General features: G+C 37.5%; 2 protein-coding genes across 5 annotated transcripts in view; both read left to right on the forward strand.

Moving 5' to 3' along the window:
• The window catches only part of LOC121414204 (E3 ubiquitin-protein ligase MYCBP2-like), a 93,819-nt gene extending 81,413 nt beyond the window's left edge, over positions 1-12,406 (forward strand). For all 4 annotated transcript variants that reach the window (XM_041607288.1, XM_041607303.1, XM_041607295.1 and 1 more), the window contains exons 59-71: positions 849-1,462; positions 1,931-2,042; positions 2,485-2,604; positions 3,347-3,454; positions 3,876-4,007; positions 5,018-5,153; positions 5,623-5,744; positions 6,472-6,657; positions 7,176-7,283; positions 8,050-8,259; positions 9,163-9,270; positions 9,845-10,010; positions 10,436-12,406. In XM_041607288.1, coding sequence (XP_041463222.1) covers positions 849-1,462; positions 1,931-2,042; positions 2,485-2,604; positions 3,347-3,454; positions 3,876-4,007; positions 5,018-5,153; positions 5,623-5,744; positions 6,472-6,657; positions 7,176-7,283; positions 8,050-8,259; positions 9,163-9,270; positions 9,845-10,010; positions 10,436-10,551 — 2,238 coding nt within the window. In that variant the 3' untranslated portion in view covers positions 10,552-12,406. The remainder of the gene's footprint in view (positions 1-848; positions 1,463-1,930; positions 2,043-2,484; positions 2,605-3,346; positions 3,455-3,875; positions 4,008-5,017; positions 5,154-5,622; positions 5,745-6,471; positions 6,658-7,175; positions 7,284-8,049; positions 8,260-9,162; positions 9,271-9,844; positions 10,011-10,435) is intronic.
• Positions 12,407-19,239: 6,833 nt separating this feature from the next.
• Positions 19,240-20,820, forward strand: LOC121430618 (golgin subfamily A member 6-like protein 1). Its single transcript, XM_041627936.1, has one exon. It carries the CDS (start codon positions 19,354-19,356, stop codon positions 20,818-20,820), a length of 1,467 nt encoding a protein of 488 aa, XP_041483870.1. The 5' UTR covers positions 19,240-19,353.
• Positions 20,821-23,024: the final 2,204 nt, after the last annotated feature.

The raw sequence follows: 23,024 nt of genomic DNA on the forward strand, positions 1-23,024 counted from the left end.
TCATCACAACATCTCTTCTTGTGTTGGTTTGTGGTACTAAACATGGATGAGGGCATTTCAAGAAACTTGCAATACATTTCTAGTCCCATTTTCAGTCCCAAATCAATCTTACATCTTGCTGATAATTACAAATTTGCAATTGATTGGTAGGAGTGCAAACTGATAAGGTACAGCTGAAATTGTTTATCAATAATTATAAAATTGTATCAGAAATTTGAAATTGATTGCGAATGTTTTCTTGCAACGTCCCATAATGCAAGAAAGAAGCAGCATTTTTCAACAAACTTGAAATTTTCTGCACCCTCTGCATCATACTGAAGGGTTGTTGCAAGAAAACATTTGCAGTTGATCACAAATTTGTGTGTGCAGAAATATAACTGATAGAAAATCTGTGGTCAGTGAATTTATACTTCTGTTGCAAGTTGCATAACAGCAATCATTTGCTGATTTGCAATTATTTGCCAGAGTTGTGATTGATTTTGGGACCAAAAATTAACTTCCAATTGATTTTCTTTGCCAGCCCTGTACATATGGATCTCAGTCAAGTGCAGACAATTGTGTCATACTGTTCCCTAACTTTTATATTCTCTTAGATCACAAATTACTCATGATGATATTTGAAATAATCATAATTAACTATTATGTATACATGCACATGAAGTGGATATCGATTATGTCCGAAATATTTGTATAGTAAAGAATGAAAGAAAAGGATAAAAGTTGTAATATTTTATTTACTCTTGAAGCCACCATTTGTATAAACACATAAAACACATGTTCTTTACAAAATTACTTCCTTCTACATGTATACTCTTGTTCAACATCAGTATTATTTTTTGTTTCTTAAGGTTTGCTCCCACATTGTCCAAGCCATCCGCAAGGAGACAATCAAGATGCAGGATGATTGGGAAGCCAGTCTGACAGCCACCAGTAAGCTGACTCCATCCAGTACCCCATCATCATCCGCTCCATCGTCCTCCATGGACCAGGTCGCCTCGACGCCCGATGCATACTGCTTTGAGCTCCTATCCATGGTCCTGGCCTTGAGTGGATCCAGGGTAGGACGGTGTTACGTGGCCCAGCAAGACGGACTGCTCCTAGACCTGGTCTCGCTCCTTCACACCGGCACACCTCGAGTCCAGAGACAGGTGACGGCGGTCCTGCGAAGGTTCCTCCTGGAGATTCCTCCTAAGCTCTTCAAGCAAATCATGGGTGTGAGCTGTCTTCCACCGGACGATCTCAGCATCCTGACCCAAGGCCTGTCAGATAGGACCCTGGACAACCCTGCAGAGGATTACCTAGGAGTCCTGGATGTCTTCTTAGCATGTGTGGCCAAGGCTTTGATGGTTCAAACCAAAGTCAAAGGAGGATGGCAGGCTGCTACGGGTAGAGGGACAGCAGAGTTTGGAGTTGGTAGAGGGGCACATTCGTATACCTTGGCCAAATTACAACAGCAGATGAGGTACTGTATGTCAGTTCATTTGCTTATTCTTGCTTGGTCGTTCTTTCATTCATGACCCCTATTCTCTTCTTTTCCTCTAAAATCCAAAAGTTCTGGTCAGAACCTACTACATGTACATTGTGTAGCATGTACCCATTCCTTGTAATTCAAACTGCAACTGCATACTTCATTCTTTCATTGCCTTTCATGATCGCTTTTCTATGAAAGCATTGCAACCAAGAAATTTTTGTCATTTTAATCAAATCAGTATATAACACGAACAGTTAAAACATTTGTTATTTGTAAAACAACATATTTATTAGCCATTTTTTCCCCCCAATCTTCTGACTGCATCAGTTGAATGCGATGAATGCTAGAAACAGTTACGTAGCTTGAGCTAAGCTGGAGTAATAATAAAAGTGTGCCTCGGAATTAATTGTATCTTGATAGATGACCTCATATAAGTCATTATTCTTTGATATCATTCAGTACTGAGGAGTCACCAGCCAGGAGATCCCGTAGCAAACATTGGTGGCTGTGTGGTTCTATGTCACACAACATCGCAGAACAGATCATTGCTCTCATCAAGGATATGTCAGCTGTAAGTATCCTCCAAGATTTTCTTTGCATGGAAATTTGCAACTATTGTTCACTTTAAATACCCTTCAGCCATCCTCGCTTTTACATTCAAGTAGAGGACAATTCCCTTCAAAAATCTGCTGTAACATGAAAACATCTGTATGCGATGTAGCCCCCCCTCCTTCCTCACTGTCAACCAGTTGCGATTTCAATTTTTTTCATTTTCTTTTGTTTTTGCATATAAAAAAAAATCTGTATGAAAAAGAACTTGCCGCTAGTGATAATAGCTTTTTTTAAGATCGCCCCCCCAAAAAAAAGAAAGAAAAAAATTGAAATCCTTTATCACTTGCTGGTTTCAATTTCAACTATTTAAATGAGAAGTTATTTGACGTTAAGCACAGAATACCTCTTGTTATTTATATATATATTTATATATATTTTTTTTTTCCCAAAGGTGCATTTAGGGTAAGATCTCATCAGAATGGGCCAAAGTGACCAAAGGAGCCATCGCAGAGAGAGTGCTGTCACTGACTAAACTTGATGAAGCCAAGAGGGCGCCAGCACTATGTATCAAGACAAATACTGTGAGTACATTGAGATCGAGTAGCAAATTGGGAGTATTGGCATGAAATAACAAGTATTTGAAGTTGTGTAGATTTTGTCATAAATAAGCTTGCTATTGATTCATGATGTTTTACAATAATGGCAATTTCATCGCTCAGGAAGCAATAAAATGGTATTTGAATTCATGTTTCAAATAATAAGAATGAAATAGGGAGTGTGTGACCTCTTTGACTCTTTCATTTGGATATATTCCCCTTGTACATTTGTTGTGTGAAATGAAGCAGAATTTTTATACCTTTCAGATTTCCCATTTTTTTGGGGAAATCGTCATACTAGACATGTTTGATTTATATTCTTATTGAAGTTAAATTGTACTTATAGGGTTGACTTTGAATTTAAGTTATTCTTTATCTGTGATGACTACCTGAATTTATTCTGTGAAGATTACTACTGTTTATGTCTTCAGGGGCTTACCAAAACAAACTATGCTGTTTAACAAGTCCCTCGTTTTCAATCTCATATGTTAAATATAATCATTTGTTTATCCAAATGTATATTGAAGCAACATTTTATTTATTTACTGATAATTTTCCTACAATTCCAATCGTAACCATAGTATTTCTTGTGATCTTTACTTTGTTTTGTGTATTCATGTATCTGTGTATTTGTTTGTTGTTATGTTCATTATATTAAAATGGAAATAAAATAAATTGAAACTTGTTCTTAAACTTTAACTTGAAACTACTCTTCCTCTCCATACAGCTGTGGTTATCTCTAGCATCACTATGTGTATTGGAACATGAACACGTTGAGAGATTATCATCAAGTCAATGGGCCCAAGGCAAGGACTCACCAGCTGCTAAACAAAAGGTTTTGTCTTATTTTCATTTGTTGATCCTGGTGGGGGTGTCAGAGGCCCACACCCCTCTAGATTTCTCTATTGAACATGCTGTTGTACATATAGCCAAATCTTTCAAAGTTGTCATCTTTAAAACCTAAAGATCTTTTAAAAACTGTATCTCAAAAAGTATAACAATTTGAGGATGGCTCAGAAAAAGCTGTATTTTAGAAATATGACAGCGGGGGTAAGTTTATACTCTACAAAAAAACAATATATAACTCTTCTAGGGCAAAGAAGATTGCAACCAATGTCAATAACTCTAAAATTGAGTTATCTCTGGTCTTCAAAATCCTTAAGCTCTGAGATACAAGGGTTTAACAACCAACTTGCAATATGGTTATGTGAATTGGAATTGACAAAGCTAGTCAACTCTTTCTTGTTCCCTTATAGCAACCAACATGTGACAATCATGACGATGGAGAAACGTCTGCTATCATCCAGTGTGAACACTGCGGGAACCTCTGTGCGGACTGTGATAGGGTGCTTCATCTACCCAAGAAACACAGGAATCATCAGAGAAAGGTATGAACAGAGCTTCCATTTTGTTATGTCATAGTGGTGTTTGAGTGAAAATTAGATGGTTATTGTGAGAAGGATTGAGAGAGCAAAGGTGAGAGCGATGTGCATTGTGAGCTGACGGAAAGGACAAAGACTGAGGTTTCGACCCAGATGTTGGGTATGGAAAAGACGGTGGATCAGATGGCAAATGCAAACAAGAGTATGTTGGTATGGACATGTGTTGAGGAGAGGTATTTATCTTGTGATCTTTGTAGGTTTGTATGGTGGAGTTTTTTAACGTGGAGAAGGTTGACGGTTCACCATGTGTAATATGAAGAAGGGAAGGAAATACAGGCAGAAAGGAGGAACCTCTCTTCACTTCGACCTGCTACTACTCCTGAATCGTGTGATGTAGGTGAGACGGCCAGAGGCGTTCCACTTTCATTTTACACATGCTGAACCGTAAACCTTCTCCACGGTATTTATTTTGTTTTTAAGAGGGAGCTTGTGTTCAAGGTGGCTTGTCAGGGGAAGGGGGCATCCAGAGTAGACTGGGAAGTAGCAAGTGGTTCAGGAGGGTTGGGCTGAGGGAAGAGGATGCACCGAATAGAGAAAAGTGGTGAGAGAGGGTGAGGATGATCTCTGTGAGAGCGAGGTGAATCTGGCCACCCCTGCAGTCAGTGACTAAACCTGACTTACTGTAAAACCTAGATGACTGACTGACTGTAAGACTGGCGAAACCTACTCTAGACTGGCGAATTCTACTCTAGACTGGCGTAATCTGTTATGTTATGAGAACAAACCATTGGTTGGTTAGGAGTCTGTCTTGTTGTTGTTGGTAGAGCATTACCATTTGTTACCATTCTAATGTAAGATTCTGTTATTTCCAAATGTCTTTAGGTCCAACTGTACCCCAAAGGACCTGAACTAATACAGAAAGATATGAATGAATCCAAAACACTTTATAATGAATGTGAAATATTTTGCTGTAATGTGTGAACACTGTGGTAATATATCATTGTTATGTTTCTCAGGTGTTCAAAGAGGAGGAGGAGTCTATACGTGTTGACCTCCATGAAGGATGTGGGCGGAGTAAGCTCTTCTGGGTCATGACCCTCGCTGACTCCAAAACACTCAAAGCTATGGTGGAGTTCAAGGAGATCACACCAGGTAAAAAGGAAAAAAAAATATTTAGAATGTATACTCCCAATTTAACAAAATGAAATGATTTGTTGCAGAATTAATTAAAATGGCCACCAAGTGTTTTACATGTAGATGCATCCTATATGATACCGATGTTCAATTATATTAAACAAATAGGTACACATACAGTACATGTATACAGTCTCCACAAAGGTTGCTACAGTTACCCCTATAACACACAATACAAGGAAAAAAATACTTGATAAGCTTGTGGGCTGTAAAAAGTTGGCCAGGGGAATGCCAGGGTAACGATATCCAAGTCCCTTTGGAAGCACTTAGAGATTTTAAATGGTACGTGATATGGGCTATACAAATACTGAATCTGATTGTTATGAATGTTATTACATGTATTATTATTGTTAACAAAAATGAACTGAAAAAAAAATCCTGGGGCAAACTTTATCATCCCATATTTTCTTCTTTTTGGGGTTCAAAGGTAACACAGCGTCGAGTGGTGGTGGATCGGTTTCCATGGGAACTTGTCGTTTCTGTGGAACTAAGACATCCACAGGGATCCTAGGGCCGGCAGGAAGTGTGTGCAATGATCCGGATTGCCAGGTAAACTCATCATCAGTCCAACGATTTGGCATGTTATTTCATAAAATATACCTGTTTTATATTTCTCATAAAACAAGAATGTACATAATTCATAAGTTGTTTTGGACTACATACTACTATACTCTGAATTTATTGTAATTCACTAATTTTAGTTTGCCATTGAACATGAATCTGCAGTGTTCGTTACACAGTTTTTTCACCACAACTAAGAAAGACTCAACCATTAAGAAATGTATAAGCTTATGTTAGTTTGAAGTTAAAAATATTCATCTGTGACAGGTGATAATTTTCCTGATGTCATATTGGAATTTGCAGTGTATTTTTCATGATTACTACATGTACGTATGTCAATTGTGTTGTGGGTTCAGTTCAATTCAATTTATTTATTTAATTTTCAGATGTTAATGTACAAAGGTTTAAAAAAACGGGTACCATCTCATGAAGTTTACGCTTGTTGAGCAAGGTGTTCTCTTACAAAGAACATCAACAACAAAAATATTAGTATAACAGAAATAAGATCCTTACATCGAACATACATGTAAACATAGGTTTTACTTGTACATAGGACTGGGCACAACTTTTTCTTTTTTAATCTGTTCTGCAAGGACCAATTTTGGTAATCAAATTTGAGAAGTGAAAATATTCCTGGTTACTTACATGTAAGTAAACCAGTAGATCAATATTCAAGTCCACACTGAATATAATAGGTGTGAATGTTTACTTACAGCGGTATGCTGATAATGCATGTACCAAGGTGCAGGTGTGCGGTCACATGTGTGGTGGTATCCGTGACGAATCCGAGTGTTTACCTTGTCTCTATGGTTGCAATCCACCGTCTACGCTACGTCAGGATGCAGATGATATGTGTATGATATGCTTCACGGAGGCTCTAGCATGTGCTCCAGCCATACAGGTAACATTGGTGGTGGGGATGGTGTGGTAGTGTTGTTTTTGGTGGCATTGATATTGGGGATGGTGATGGTAGTGATTATGTAGTTAATGATGATGATGATGGTAATGATGTTGATGATAATGACCATAATGGCGATTATGATGATGGTGGTGATGGTCATGATGATGATGGTGATAATGGTGGTGGTGGTGGCGGTGATGATGATGATGGTGATGATGATGATGAAGAAGATGATGATGATGGTGGTGATGATGGTGGTGGTGGTGATGATGATGGTGATGATGATGATGGTGGTGGTGATGATGGTGGTGGTGGTGGTGATGATGATGATGATGATGATGATGGTGGTGGTGATGATGATGATGATGAAGATGATGATGATGGTGGTGGTGGTGGTGATGATGATGATGATGATGATGATGATGAAGGTAATGAGGATAGAAATGATGATGATGATGGTGACAAATATAGGCCAATGCATTTTAACATCACACTTTCGTTGACCTTGTTATTTGTAGCTAAACTGTGGGCATGTCTTCCATCACCATTGTTGTCAGGCAGTCCTAGAAGGGAAATGGGTCGGTCCTAGAATAACCTTTGGATTCTCGCTTTGCCCCATCTGCAAGGTAAGTTTATTTCATCTTCCAATTTAATAACACTCACACTTTGTCATCATTGTTAAGATTTAACCAAAAAAAAAATTCTTGCAGACTTCAGTGTATGCAAACTTCTTCATTTTGCAATTACCAGCTATATTTCTTCAGCAAATGAATATACATGTAAATGATGTAGCAAAAATTTGTCAAGTCATTTTCTTTTTGTTTTGTTATGAATTTACATTATCTCTTTCATTTCTGAATTCTCTTGATTGAAAGCATATTAAAAAGTTGATTAGGTTAGCATCATACATGTATATGTACATTAAGGTGGTCTGAAGAGGCGTTATGTTTTCGAGTCATCCGTACATGCTTCTCATTTACATTCTTGCAACAAGTTACCACAAGATAGATCAACTTAAAACTTGGTCAAGGTATGCATATATGAGTGAAAATGATTTGATCAATTTGGGGTATATTAAGATCAAAGGTGACAGACGTCATTATTTAAAAGAAAAAATATTATTTAACAATTTTTAGAAGTTAAAGGTGTCCAATACATCATCGGTCTGGCAATTAGGAGGAATATATTTTGATTGTGTGCAGTCAAGAATCATCTAGACTCTTGTAATGCTATCAGAAGAGTATGAGGTTCGTTCACATTACTGCAGAATTTACTTTATGAAGATGACAGATGCAAGGCGTTGCTGAGTGTAAAAGAAGGTCTATTGCAGAGTGGGCAGAGTGGACATAATTACCATCATTCTTCTTGAATGTCCTATTTTCATTTTTTTAGATGAGCATGAAGCACACTTCCTTGCAGGATGTTCTGAAACCCATAGAGGTTCTCCACGAAGATGTGAGACGCAAAGCATTGATGAGGGTGGAATATGAAGGTCTTCTGAAGAGTGAAGCGATAACCACACCCGGAGCCAGGTTCTACAATGATCCTGCAGGCTTTGCTATGAATAGATATGCCTACTATGTCTGCTTCAAGTGTAAGAAGGTGAGAAAGCTATATGTTGGCAAGACCTGACCAGTGTTCCTGGGTCTCATATCAGAAATGCACAATTTCTATAAGAAGTTTACTATCAGCCAATCAGAATGAAAGATTTCAGTAGCTTTTAACTGTTATTGCAAATTTATTTTATGAAATGGGCCCCAGGGTTGTCAGCATTGATTAAAACATCTTTCTGGCGCCATGGGTTTAGGAGGACCAAAAATAGTCGGTTCTTATGGCTTCAAAAGTAAAAGTATTTAGCTTAAACTAACATTGCCTGTTTGAAAATTAAACTGATATTTGTTTGTAAATCAGCAGGGAAATAGTGCCGTGCAGGTGGGTTTTAAATTTCATTCAATGCCGGTTGGAAGGTTTGAGTGGTTGAATGTTTAGAACGGCTCCGATCACCAGAGTGACAACGCTGGGCGTAATTGTTCTGTTGTAATAAATTTGGAGAACTGATATGGAAAAATAAAATTATTTGAACACAAGAACATTTACTAATGTTGATGATACATGTAAGTTAAAGGCATGGTCACACCGCCCGAGCATTGTTGGAGCGGTCGTGGAGCGAAGAGAAAAAAAATCATCAGCGCTCGCTACCGTTCACCATTTTCGATTTCGATTGTTTTTTTTTTTTATTTTGTTATCGATTTTTTCCCCAATTTTGAGAGCGAAATTCGACCCTCTTTCCCTACCGCTCTACGACCACTCCAACAACGCTCGGGCGGTGTGACCAGGCCTTTAGAACATTGTATGACTGCTACAAATGCTTTCTCTGAAACACTGATATGTCACAAACGCCTAAATGATATTGATACACGTACATGTATCTATACTGCTATTATTACATAATAAGTATTTGATTTTCATGTTACTGAGTTTGTGTCTATATGAATGTATTTCCAGGCTTACTATGGAGGAGAGGCAAGATGTGATCAAGAAGCCGGGATCCAAGAAGATTACGACCCGTCAGAACTGGTCTGTGGAGCGTGTTCCGATGTCTCTAGGGCTCAGGTTAGTCATTGTTACTCTTTTAGGTTAGTCGTAAATAGGAATCAAAGTTGTAGATTACTAGTAGTCACTATGTTTGCTCCATCACAGCTGGTCTCCTTACCATGTTCTAATGGAAAGGTTAGTCGGTTCTGCTCTTTAAGGTTAGTAACAATTGCTGTAATTGTAAATAATCCTCCAGATCTGGTCCATGGTGCGTGTATTGATGACTCTGCTGCTCAGGTTTAATAGTCATTGTTGATTTTGTAAGTTTGTCATGAATTACAGGTGGTCTGTGGAGCACGTTACAATGTCTCTTTAAAGGCTCAGGTGGGTATTTCATAAAGCTTTCATAAGTTACAAGCAACTTATTTGAGCAACTTTATGAAAGACTGGGGATCCTTTCTTGTAAAGATGTACACCAAATTTCCACGGATGTTGATTTAGCACCTAAGAAAGGATCACCAGTCATTCGGAAAGTCGCTCATAACTTACAAAAAGCTTTATTATGAAACACCAGAGTTGACAGTTAATCATTAGTATTGGATGGTTATAAATCATTGTGATATCTTCATTTGCTTTGCTCTCTTACATGTAGATGTGTTCCAAGCATGGCACTGATTTCCTGGAGTACAAGTGTCGTTACTGCTGCTCTGTGGCAGTGTTCTTCTGCTTCGGTTCCACTCATTTCTGCCAGGCTTGCCATGATGACTTTCAGAGTATCACCACCATTCCTAAGGCTGAACTGCCTCATTGTCCAGCTGGTAAGGCTAACAATACCCTAAAAAAACCATTTAATTGTATGTTTGCTGTATAACCCAAACGACTCTTGTAAAACCTGCCTACTATTATTTTCAATTCAAATTTGACATAAAAATAATATGTGCCGATAGACCCTAGTTTTCATTGTTTGCGTACTTTTTTGTTTACTGTTGAATGGTGCAGTAGAACATCATCTATGATATAAGAAGGAAAACAATTGTAATGAGAGAGCAACGATTTGTCTCTGTTTTCTAGATGATTTGAAAAGTTGCAATGCAATCAAATTATTATGACTGGAAAGTTTGAGAAACAAAGTAAAAATTGAGAAAAAGGGCGTAGTCCTTGAAAAAAAAGGGTTTACTCTTTGATCAAACTGTCCAGTAGGTAAGGGAGAGACTGATGTTCTTTGTTTTGTTTTTCTGTGCAGGTGCCCGAGCCAAGCAACTGGAAGGAGATGAATGTCCCCTCCATGTTCAACATCCGCCTACGGGAGAAGAGTTTGCTTTGGGATGCGGTGTGTGCAGGAACGCTCATACGTTCTAGGGATTCCACCAAGAGAGGGCGGCAGATGAACTTCAACAAGGTTCCCAAACAGAGTCACATGTCACATGGCACCCATGTGTGCACAAAGTTAAGAATGTTACTACTAATCTTCTCATGAGGAGATTGTGGATATGGTGTGTGTTGGAAGGCTCGGACATTCCAGAGATTCCACCAAGACAGTGTAGAACTTCAACCCATGTGAGCCCCAAACTTCAGGACCTCACTGATATATAATGAGTGGAGAAGAATTTGGGATATGGTGGATATTGGAATGCTTATACATGTGAGTATAGCCACCTCATTTGCTGAGAGTACAGAATTTCACCAAGATCAACTCTGTGTGCTTCCATCAAGATCCATCTACAAGGAATTTTCTTGTGGATGTAGCATGTGCCATCTCCTGGACTTCACCAAGATGTCAGGGACACAGTTCTATCATCTGCAGGAGAGTATTCAGGATTTGTCTTGCTTTAAATTGGTAGGCTTGGATCAAATCTTTGTACCTTCCTTGAAGAAAAAATGAGTAATGGATCAGACAGATTTCATGTCTATCCTGGCTGTCCAATGTGGTACATCCTTTGAACCAACCAGAGTGATACATGGTCAATACCATATTGACATAACATTGATACCACGTTGACACCACAATGACACCACTCTGTAAACTGCACACCAAGGCCACACCAGAACACACCTTTAGTGATCACTTGGGTGTTAAATCTTCATGGCATGCCTCCGATAAACCTCCACAACTTGCAAAACACAACTGTTTCCTTTTCAGGATCGATTCATGACAGGAGTCCATATTACAGGTCAAGGTAATTCTCTATTAAACACAGTCTCAGCATTAGCGTGAACCAAAGCTGTTTAAACACACAGAAGTTTATTTTGTGGAGGGTGTTGATATTTTTATAACTGACACTGCACTGACTGTTTGCAATTTGGACAGTTTCCATGCTTTGAAGCCTGTTTCTATTGTGTAAAATGAAAACTCCATGATGTGAACATAAGTCACAGTTAAATTCTCGATATTTTTATTGCAATTTGAAATAAACTCATGGTCGGCATAAAGACGAGTTCAGTGTGTTATTTCATTTTAGGAATCTTTTATAGATGTACAGTATTAGCAGAAAGGTAGTGATACTCTTGCAACCAAAGTCTAAAGATAATTCCATGTTTGACATGAAACAAGAAGTTGTTGAAGATTAGATTGGTCTTAGTTTCATGTCTCTATCAAATCATTAATGTTGTGTAATTCTGAAATACAGGCTCTGCATAAGAGAAATGAAATTAGAAGATATGTGTATTTGTTTTTTTTTTTTCAAAACTAAGTCTGGCAAGATCTTAAAGATACATCTATTAAGTTATTGATTAGCTTTGAAATATTTGAATTATGTTGATATGTATATCTGTTACTCATAAAAAGGACTAGGTCATTCATTTTTATGTATCATCCCTCCTAAATGGCCATTCCAATATCAATTAATTTGATCTGCTATTCCTACTATTGCAAGAATTGAAATCAAAGACTCTATATAGTATGTTAATGAGTTGTTATATGATAGTTTATGAATCAAGTGAACTAACTTGGACTGTAAGATGAAATAGTGTATTTCTGATGCATTATTGTTTGTTTGAAAATATTGATTTGAATCTATAGTATGTAAAAGCTCATGAATTAAAGTAATATTGGTGCCAAACATTAATTCTTAACACCAATTCTTAACATGCCGTTGTTGTTCAATCGGCTAAAAAAAAAATACACATGAATTCCATACAGCTACAATTCACCTTCATATTAATTAACATGTGCTTGACTCTAAAATGCCTCTATCAGATACTCACAATATGAATGTATTTGAAAAAAGTGCTATTAATTAATTGAGATTCTTCAAAGTGATATGAATAAAGTGTGTTTAAATCTAATGATGACATATTGATTTGATTTTTTTGTACAACATGTACTGTATACTCTGTGCAATCATAGTGTAATAGACAAGTTTACTATTTACTGAGGTAGTTTGGAATCTTCTATACAGAGAGGCATTGTATTTTATGTGTTCCATTTAGGTGTTGAAGTCTAATTAACTGCAATGCCTGTTTTCTGTATTACTTGTTGCCATGCCAGGCATGTCACCAGAAGGCTCTCAGGCTTTCGGGAGGTTATACCTGAACACTTGAGTACATTAGCAAACTGTTCCGTTAGATATAGTTTTGAAATTAACTTGTGTATGAATTTACCATTGATAATTATTGATTATCCTCATCTTTACTTCAATGCAATTTGTTTGAATGCTCTTTGCAGAATGACAATTCTAACAGAAATTGTTTTTTCTTGTGTATCTTTCTCTTTTGAGAAGGGATTTAAGTTGTATAGAAATAGAAAAACACTTTTCTAAACATTAAATTTTCTATGGAGTTTTTGCAGTTCATATGGTAATGGAATTTCCTTAAAAATGTCAATGCTCATAGTTGGAATTATTGAACTTACAAAACATATAAATTGCTATGAAGTTATACTTCAGTATATTTTGTCGTTGTATTCTTCTTGTATGATTCAAAGCTAGATCAGTGCTTACGACCATTGATTTTTAATGATGCCTGTTTGCTCAGTTATATGTGTCAAAAACAAGTGTACCAAATATTTTGTTGTAATATTCCAGTCATGTTTTACCATGGTAACGATCTTTATCACGAAGATATATGTACTACAAGAAGATTGTATGCTATGTTGTTGCATTGACTGTGTTGTCTCAATGCAAACATGCAAAGTTGCCTTGTTGAGAGTTAACCGTGTGGCATATGAATTTGAATAAAACCATTTAAAATTTTTAATATTTTTTGACATGTTCAGAAACTTAACTTGTATGCATCCAGAGAATGCACTTGTGGCGTGTCATTATGTACATGTAATTTACTTGGCAGCGCACATTGTCAACATGAAGCTCAATGCGATGTCCAAATATCAATATTTCTTGGAGATCAGTGGTCCGATCTATTAAGTGTTGTGATCAGCTTCACCTTGTATTTCAAGAAATTATTGTGTGTTTTAGAACTTGGCTAAAGTAGATTGGCAACATGTGTATTAATTTGTCCATCCAGTCTCTAGCACCATCTGTTTATAGTGAATTGGCTATACACTAAATATCTTTTACGAAATGAATGTGTGTCTTAGAACCTTAATAGATATTGGCCACATTGTATGTAATTTGTTTCTCCCAAATGAATCAAAGTCCATCCAGTCTCAAACTCCATCTAATTTTAGGAAATAGGTCATTTATCCCTTTTAAGTAATTAAAGTGTGTAAGAACCTGATTACATATGCCACCTGAGTTTTTAATTTGTCTCCTAAATGAATTTGTGTATTGCCTGTCCAGAGCTGCCAACTAGTACTGATTTCCAGTATTAAGTACTGAAAAATGAGAAGAATGCTGATGGTTTCATGCAAAATACTGATTTCTAAAGTTTCAGTTTTATGTGTTGTCCTATGGTATTTCTTCGGAAATAGTGATTTTCTACTTTTAAAATACTAAAATGCTCTTGTTCAAGTTGGCAGCTCTGCCTGTCTAAAAGACATTTCATCTCCTTTAAAATAAATAATGTGTTTCAGAACCTGATTAGAAAGGCCACTTGTGTGTTTTGACTGTGTCAGTTTGTCTCCCCAAAAATGAATCGATGTAAAGCCTGTCTAAAAGACATAGGTTATTTTCCTCCTCTAAAAAAAAATGAATGTACGCTTTAGAACCTGATTAGAAAGTGATGGTGTAGTCACTATGTGATTTGTCTCTCCCATAGGGAATCCATGTTAAGCTTTTCTGAAAGACCATCTGTTTATAGGTAAGTTGTCTCCTAAAAATGAAGTTTGTATTAGAAACTGACTTGGAAAGCCACCTGTGAATACTGGTTTTAAACATGTATTGTAAAACCTAACTAGAAAGGCAATCTTTCCGAAGAATGTATTTCATCTTATTCATGAAATGAATGTGTGTTTAATCAGCCTAAAAAGGCAATCTGTTTGTAGTGGCAATGTAAAAAGTCCCTTTCAAGAATTGAACGTGTTTTGAAGATTTTTATGACTGTAATTAGCCTTCCCTGTAACATAAAGCTTAGCTATTGATCATATTGTTGAGTTCTGAGATCAATTGCATTGATTATTGTGTGTGATTAATTGTAAAATTCAGCTCTATGATTAATTGCTAAGCTTTATGATGCTTGGTCCAGGGTTATGAGAGTTCACATTTAGAGCTGGTTTCAGCTCTTGTTTTTATTTTTCAGCCTATTTTCAGTGTTTTATGTATTTTCTCATTACAAAAAGTATAGGAGCCTTTGCTACTTCAACTCTCTCTAGTTTTTGTCGCTCTCAGCCCTGCCCAGTCTTTATTTCTTCAGTGACTACTGAATGTAATTCATTTCTGAATGTAAATAGAGAATGCTTGTTATAGACTTTTCTACAAAGATTTTATATATCCATTTACTATGAATAGTCTGCCACAAAACATATCTGTATAAAGATGCCTGTCAAGAGTGGCCATGCATATGGGGTACATGTATTTCATACCAAATTTGTTGAACAGTTTTTTTTTGTAATGCCGACATATTCCATTTCTAAGGGTGTTATCTGATGTGGTACCTTTATGTGGAATGTATTAATTTCACTATCAATATGTTGTTAAGTTACCATAGTTTTTCTTTTTTCCCTTGTGTGTGGAGCGTTGTGGCCCAGTGGATTAGTCTTCGGACTTTGAAACAGAGGGTTGTGGGTTCGAATCCCAGCCATGGTGAAATTTCCTTCAGCAAGAAACTGATCCACAATGTGCTGCACTCAACCCAGGTGAGGTAAATGGGTACCGGTAGGAAGTACTTCCTTAAGAAGCTGTGTGCATTATGAACGCCTAGCTTAGCCGGGTAATATAGGAGCGCCTTGAGCACCTAACAAGGTGGATATGTGCGCAATATAAATATCCTATATTATTATATCCTATATTAATTGGAAAGTTGTATTAATGTGTGCACTTTATATGTAGATTAGAAGTGTATATCACATTTTCAGATTTAAGAAAATAAACCCTGAAGTATGTCTTTGTTTATGTGAATCAACTCTTTTCAAAGGATGTTTTCTAGGCGATTAGATCTAGATTCCAGGTGTTATGATTAAATATGATGAGCAATTGTTGCTTACGCAGAATTTATGTTCTGCTAATAATGATGATGATGATGGTGAAACTGCTGCCTCTGCTCCTTATGATTTGGATGATGACAACGCTGATGGTGATAATGATACTGCTGCCTCTGCTCCTCATGAGGATGATGATGACGACAGTGATGATTAAGGTGATGATGATGATGATGATTTTCTGCTATTACCGCTTTTTCTCCTGGGCACCTATTGCTGAATGTGTCCATTAGGTGACTCGTAACAAACCACTTTGCATTCTATAAAGTAATAGTGTACCATAAATCAGAATAGTATATTTATCGCTAAAATTACATGATGAACTCTACATACATCAATATTTTGTGACATTTGATTGTGCAAGTTTTGAACATGATTATGAAGATGTTAACTTTTTAAAAGAATGTCTAACATGTTCCTCTGATGCGTATTTTATCATAATGATCTGATTGCAACCGTGCGCACACAGTGAAATCAATTATATATATTACTTTTGAATATTCTCTAAGTTTTCATATACACTTTGCTTTAACCAGAGTACCATTTAACTTGAAGTGAAAAATGTTTTCCATGTTAACATGTGCAAGTCAACGTTGCACAATCTGCACAAAATTGTACAAGAGTATCAAGTTTATATTGAATATGTGTGATTATTTCGAAGGCGACGATGCGGTCATTTCACTGCAATGAGGCTTATTTGCTGCATGTTTATGTAGAATCATGTTTTTTGTGTGTCTCCGCATTTATCTTCCTAATGATAGTATTTTAGTTACTGAATGATAGTGACATTTATGTGAGCAGCAATATAGTATGAGCACTTTGATGGTATTTGTATGTGTAGAGTATTGGTGAATGTTCCAGTGTATGAAATATCGACAATATATGTTTATTCAATGTCTCCTATTCTAGCTCAAAGGTATTATGAGAGTGAGAGAGAAAGAGGAAAACGAATTGGTATAATTGTACCTAAAAAACTTGTTGTATATCGATATAATAAAATAAATTCAAATTTCTATGACAACATATAATATACCTGACTTGTGTCTAGTTTGCTTTGTTTGTTTGGTTGGTGTGTAATATTCTGTTGACTAGCTTTGTTTAATATTAAAAAATATATATATTTAAAAAAATAATTTGTGATACGAGGGGAGGGGGCACGCACTCAACTATATTATGGATATACTAAAGTTTGACCACAGGTTTTACAAACCAAACCTACACACACTTTATCCATTGATCAATCCTATACCCTATTCAAGAATATTTGGGCAATTCCAGAAAGGATGTACGTCCGACCGCCTATATGTGGGACATTCATGGAATCTTCTGATTTCGTGATGATGATGATCCACAGCATTTATATTGCGCCATATTTTTGTTAAAAACATCCTTGGGCGCAGGCTCATCCAATTAAGCTAATTATTACAAATCTGCTGAAATAAGTTAGTTTTGAGAGACGATTTGAAGAGTTCAATGTTGTCAATTTCACTAAGTGAAGAAGTAAGGGGGTTCCGGAGGCGTGGAGTAATACATCTAATTCATTTCAATTCAATTCATTTATTTATTCAACCATCAAAAGGATAAAAACAGTACAATATACAGTACTAACAAAGTATCAGAAAAACAAACAAACAAATAAATGGTTCGGAGACCCCGCAGGGTCACCAGGGGTCACCATGATACATTTACAAATAACAAAATTAAAGAGTAAAAATCTTAGATCAAAATTAAGTGAAACACACACAAAAAAAGGATGGGGGGAAGCACTAATGTAATATGCGAGATTACATTGTACATGCATACGATCAATAAACGGAAAATAACATTTTCCTACATAAAGTTTTAAATCTTGATTAGGTAGAACTATTTTTTTTTATCATTTGGAATTTCATTCCATAGTTTGGGAAGTAAGTCTTAAATGAATTTAGATGAAAAGGTACGGTCTCTATATCCCTTTAGGTGTGTGATGGGTATATGAAATGTGGCACCAGTACCAGATTTTTTTGTTCATTTGACAGTCTGCAATGCTCTCTAACGATCATGACTTGATCAGTTTATGAAGTGAAGAAAATCTCTAATGTAGAGCTTTTTTTAGCTGTTCAGAAAAAAAGAGATGCTTAATTTTAAAAGCCAACTAGCAAGAAAGTTGATCAACCAGAAATTACTGTTTTTGTTTTTAAATGATAATGGAGCTTTATAATAGAACGATTAATGGACATTTTAGACCAATATTAACGATGTATCATGCCATTTTTATCTCTGCCACTTTTGCCTCTGTCATTTTGCCTCTGCCGTATTTACCCCTGCCATTTTTTTCCTCTGCCATTTTTAACCTCTGTCATTTCACCTCTGTCCTGTTTACCACTTTGGCATTTTTACTTGGCATCCATAAAGAGGTTCCAATCGGGTTTGAGTGTTAATTAACTGAAGGGGGGGGGGGGGGGTGGGGTATATGGGAAGGAAGGGGATTTAGAAAATGGTCTCATAGCGGGAAGGTTACATGGTCACCTCTTCTGTTATATTTCCCCAACTCTTACATCCTGAATGACATACTGTGCAACAACTTTGATTTGATATTTTTCTCAAAAACGATCGATCAATCATTTCTCCAAAATCTATGGAATGGATTACAGTCGCGCATAAACCTTTTGATTTGACGCTCAAGGCATTGTGACGTAAATGCTACAGTGACTCCCGCGCACCATGATCTGCGCATGGTAACAAAGTTTACTTTGAGAAATTTCATCATTATTCACTTTATGTTATGATCGCATACCTGAGCTATTCATAGCGAGATCGGGGATATCTTTTATAAATTCAGAGTATTTTGGTCTTGGATCAATTTTTCATCATGAGTGACGAATGTAAGTCATACCGACAATAAAATAGTTATCTTCCGTGTCAACCAAATTATAATCCCTTATTTTATGACGAGTTATCTTTTAAAAAATATAAATACTTTTTCATCAATCTTTATACATTATCAATTTTGCATTAAAAGCAGATGACTCTATAACCTAAAATGTAAATTATTTTCCTCTGTTACATTTCTATTTTATGTCAGAAATATATGATCAGATTACATCTTGGTAGACCTACTTCTTTTGTGTTAATTATCATTTTTAATACAACTTAAAAATTATTTTGATTATATTTTATAGAGCAATCAGTGGCGAATCCCATGCCCCCCTCAATCTGAGAGCGGTAGTCAATATTTTTAATGTAAATATGCCGTTCTTACATTAGTGTGCCCCTTTTGATAGTTGCCGAATGCATTTTTAATGAGAATAATCGTCGTTGCACAAGTGAGGACCTTTTTTTGCTTGTCAAATTTTCTTCGGGAAAATGTGCCCCTCTTGGAAAATCCTGGATCCGCCTCTGATCGTTAATGATCGAAACCTATTTAAGATATTTTGGTGAAAAAAAAGTTTAAGTCGTGCACGATAAACTAAAGTGATCCCAGTATTCCTGCAGATAAGTGTTGAATTTTCATGAGAAGATAACATTAATTTCATTCTATATGTCTTTTATTCATATTAGCAAGTCGCGTCGTGCCGAAATTTCAGCAGGAGCTTGAGAAGTATCTTGCCTGGGACGAGTACACATATTTGTATGACATTCAGACAAACATGCTTGACGAGTTCATCCAGTGTCTGAAACAAGAAGGAGAAGTAGAGGTGATTCATGGACAGGAAATCAGATGCGGGACAGAATCAGATGAAGAGGAAATAGAGGACGTGAAGAATAAGGGGAAGGAGACAGAGCAAGAGGTGAAAGCCGAGGAGAAGTTGGATACAGAGGAGGAGAAGGTGGAGAAATTGGAAGAGGAGCTGACAGAAGAGCAGATGAAGGTAGAGGAGGAGGAAGAGAAGCAGACAGAGGAGAAGGTGGAGCCCGAGGAGGAAGAGCTAAAGGAGGAGCTGAAGACTGCATCAGAGATGGATGCGGAGGAAGGGCTGAAAACAGAGCCGTCGGAGGAGGAACTAAAGGAAGATAAGGAGGTGGAGACAGGGAAGGTAAATCTGAGAGCTGAGGAGGAGAAGGAGCCGAAGGCTGCAGTGATGAATGCAGAGGAATGGCTGGAAACAGAGCCGGTGGAGGAGGAGCTAATGGAAGATGAGGAGGTGGATACAGAGAAGGTAGAGTTGAAGGCCAAGGAGGAGGAGGAGCCGAAGGCTGCAGAGATGAATGCAGAGGAAGGGCTAGAAGCAGAGCAGTTAGAGGAGGAGCTAGAGGAAGATAAGGAGGTGGAGACAGGGAAGGTAGAGATGAAGGCTGATGAGGAGGAAGAGGAGCTAAAGGCTGCAATGATGAATGCAGAGCCGGTGGAGAAGATGGGAATGGATAAGGGGCAAATGGAAGATAAGGAGGTGGACACAGATGAAGACAAGGTGAGGACACTTGAGCCTGAGGCAGATGAGGAAAAGGAGGAGACAGAAGAGGAGCTTAAGGCAGTAAGGGAGCCAATGCTGGGAGAGGAGGAGCATCAGATATTGGAGGAGAAGGTGGAGGCTGAGGAGCTGACAACACAGGAGATGAAGGCGGATGAGATTGAGAAGGAACCACAGGAGATAGAGAAAGATGAGAAGGTCCGAGCAGACGAGGAGGAACTTAAGGAGGAGATGAAGACCGAGAATGAGGGAGAGATTTTTGTCGATAGGAAGCTGAAGGAAGAAATAACGGACGACAAGGAGAGGATGATGACAGGAAAGGATGCATTGGTAATCATCTCCTTGAACAATGCCACAAAGGAGAAGAAAGGGGTGGACAATGAACAGAAGCTTCCAAGAGTGCTTGAGGAATCAACAGAGTTTGCCGAGTCCTTTTGGAATGAGATGTGGATGGAGAAAGTGAAGTTGGAAGAGGAGGAGGGGCAGACGAAGATAAAAAAGATGGAGGACACAAATGAAATGGAACAGGATGTTCCAGAGTTGCAAGACTTTAAAGAGGAGGTAAAGATGAGCGGAAAAGATGACGATATCAAGAAGGAAAGTAATGGGGATATCACTGACCAGATAGTCGATAATGGAAGGAGACTGAAGTGGTGGAAGACACTTTGCTGTTTTGGTTGGCGAAGGCGTAGGAGGCGCTCTTGAAAACTTATTTTGATTGAAGAAATTGTATATAATTGTAAATAAATTGTAAAATAAATTTAAAAAAGTTTATGAATCTATCATTTCACTTGCAGAGCTTAAAATTCACGGTACCCCAGGCTAAAACGTTTGTGATTTGAACAAAGTAAAATAAAACAAACATAACACTGAAAATTTCATCAAAATTGGACAAGGAGTATTATGACAAAGTTACGAAATATAAATTTGCGTATCGTTGAAACAATTCTATGCAATGTCTACATGAATATACATCAGCAAACCGATGATGCAATATCCCCACTTGTTATATTTTATCTTATAGAATTATATTCATTCATGAATGAAAAAAAATGGATTGACTACTGACTTGACGTGTAAATTGGTGATTGCTGCAACTTATTTTATTGCAACAGAGATAAAAAAAATGATCTCATGTAAAAACATAAGAAAATGAAAGCTGGAACATGGTATGCATAATCAGCTCACACATTGCATATTCATGACAGCGTGCATACTAGAAATATTACCACGAAATATTTTCAAACTTTAAAATCTAATAATCTCGTTATTTGTTCTCAGATTTTGATGGAATTTTTTTTTTGCTTTTCGTGACTTTCACTCCATGATTATTTTTAGTCCGGAGCACCCCTTGGATAGTGTAATTGGTAGAGACTTATAAGAGAGAGAGGGGATGAAGGGGAAGAGAAAATATGGGTGGGAGAGAGAGCAAAAAGAGAAAAGAGAGCAATAGAAAGGGAGGGGATGGGGAAGGATAGAGAGAGACGTTTATCAATCAGATATGATTATTTACGTCTGGTTGGTTGGTGGTGATTTTTTTACCTGATTGCTAAGAAAGCATGAATGCTTGTAAGCAACCAGAGGACGACGGCTTAAGGTCCTCTCCGAAGGACCTGGTACTGAGGATTAATGCATTACCAAAGGGAACTAGCGCACCAACTGGTAGGAATCGAACCCGGGTCACCGGAATGCGAATCCCCCGCTCTACCGACTGAGCTATCGCGCCTCCCTGGAACCGACCTTTAACGTCATCATCCGAATGACGTGATGGACACAAAAAGCCCTCTGGGTAAAGTTATCAGATAGGTGGATAATAATTGCCTAGCTATTTTTCAACAGGTGGTGCGCCACTATTATGATAAACATACGGCATCGATGATCAAGAGATTTCACGCAGTATCGACGACGTATTGCTGGACATTATTAAGTGCAAGGTTCGCTAATGCTCCCCCCCACACACATAAATAGAGTATAAATGAAAATTCACAGATGAAAATCCATATTTTATTGTTCGAAATAGACATGAAATGAAATACTCCGAAAATTGGCTTTGTGGCTCTTAAATCGTTGAACGCCACAGGGTAGCAGCAACTCCCATCTTTTAACGTCTTTTGTCTGACGCGGCCGGAGTTTGAACCCGCGACCTCCCGGTTGTGAGACGGACGCTCTGCCAAATAACACACCGGTATCCAGTATGCAGGGGCGGAATAGCTTAAACTACCGAACCACCCCCCATAAATCTGCCACTGGTAACTATCGATATTCCAATCAACTTTTGCATACGAAACAGCAGCCTTAGTGGCCATATCTCAAGCCCTCGGCTTATCATATCTGGCCAAGTTCATTACCTACAATGCAACATTCTGAGAAGCGCAGTCTTGTAATGTACGTCCACTTGAATGATAACACGCTATTTCACTAATCAATACATTAATGTTGCATTTTCGCCCTTTTCTCTCTGTTTCTTTCATTCTCTGTGTGTGCCTCTCATCTTTCTTCCACTTTTTCTATTCATATCTGCTTTCCAATTCATTTTCTGCATCTTTCTCTTTTCAGCTCCACTAAGTTCAGTTTTAGCCTATGAATGTGAAAAGTATATGCAGAAAATTCTTATAATTCTAAGTTATCATGCCTTGCCATTTGTCACACAAATCATTAGAACATTGTTCAGCATAGCTGGTGTGATCCCCTCTCTCTGCGTGTCTCTCTCTCCTTCTCCTTCTCCCTCTCCTCTTTCCCTTCTTTTCTTTTATCTCCCTCTTCCTGCCCTTTCCTTGCTTTTCTCTTTTTCTTCTACATCTCACATTCCATCTCTCGGCTCTTTTTTATCTCTCACTCTTTCTCTCTCTCCTACACAAACACACCCACTTAAACCAATGTTCTTGTATCCTTTTTTTTACAATCTAATA

Source organism: Lytechinus variegatus, chromosome 1 (genome assembly GCF_018143015.1).
Source record: "Lytechinus variegatus isolate NC3 chromosome 1, Lvar_3.0, whole genome shotgun sequence".
Classification (NCBI taxonomy): domain Eukaryota; kingdom Metazoa; phylum Echinodermata; class Echinoidea; order Temnopleuroida; family Toxopneustidae; genus Lytechinus; species Lytechinus variegatus.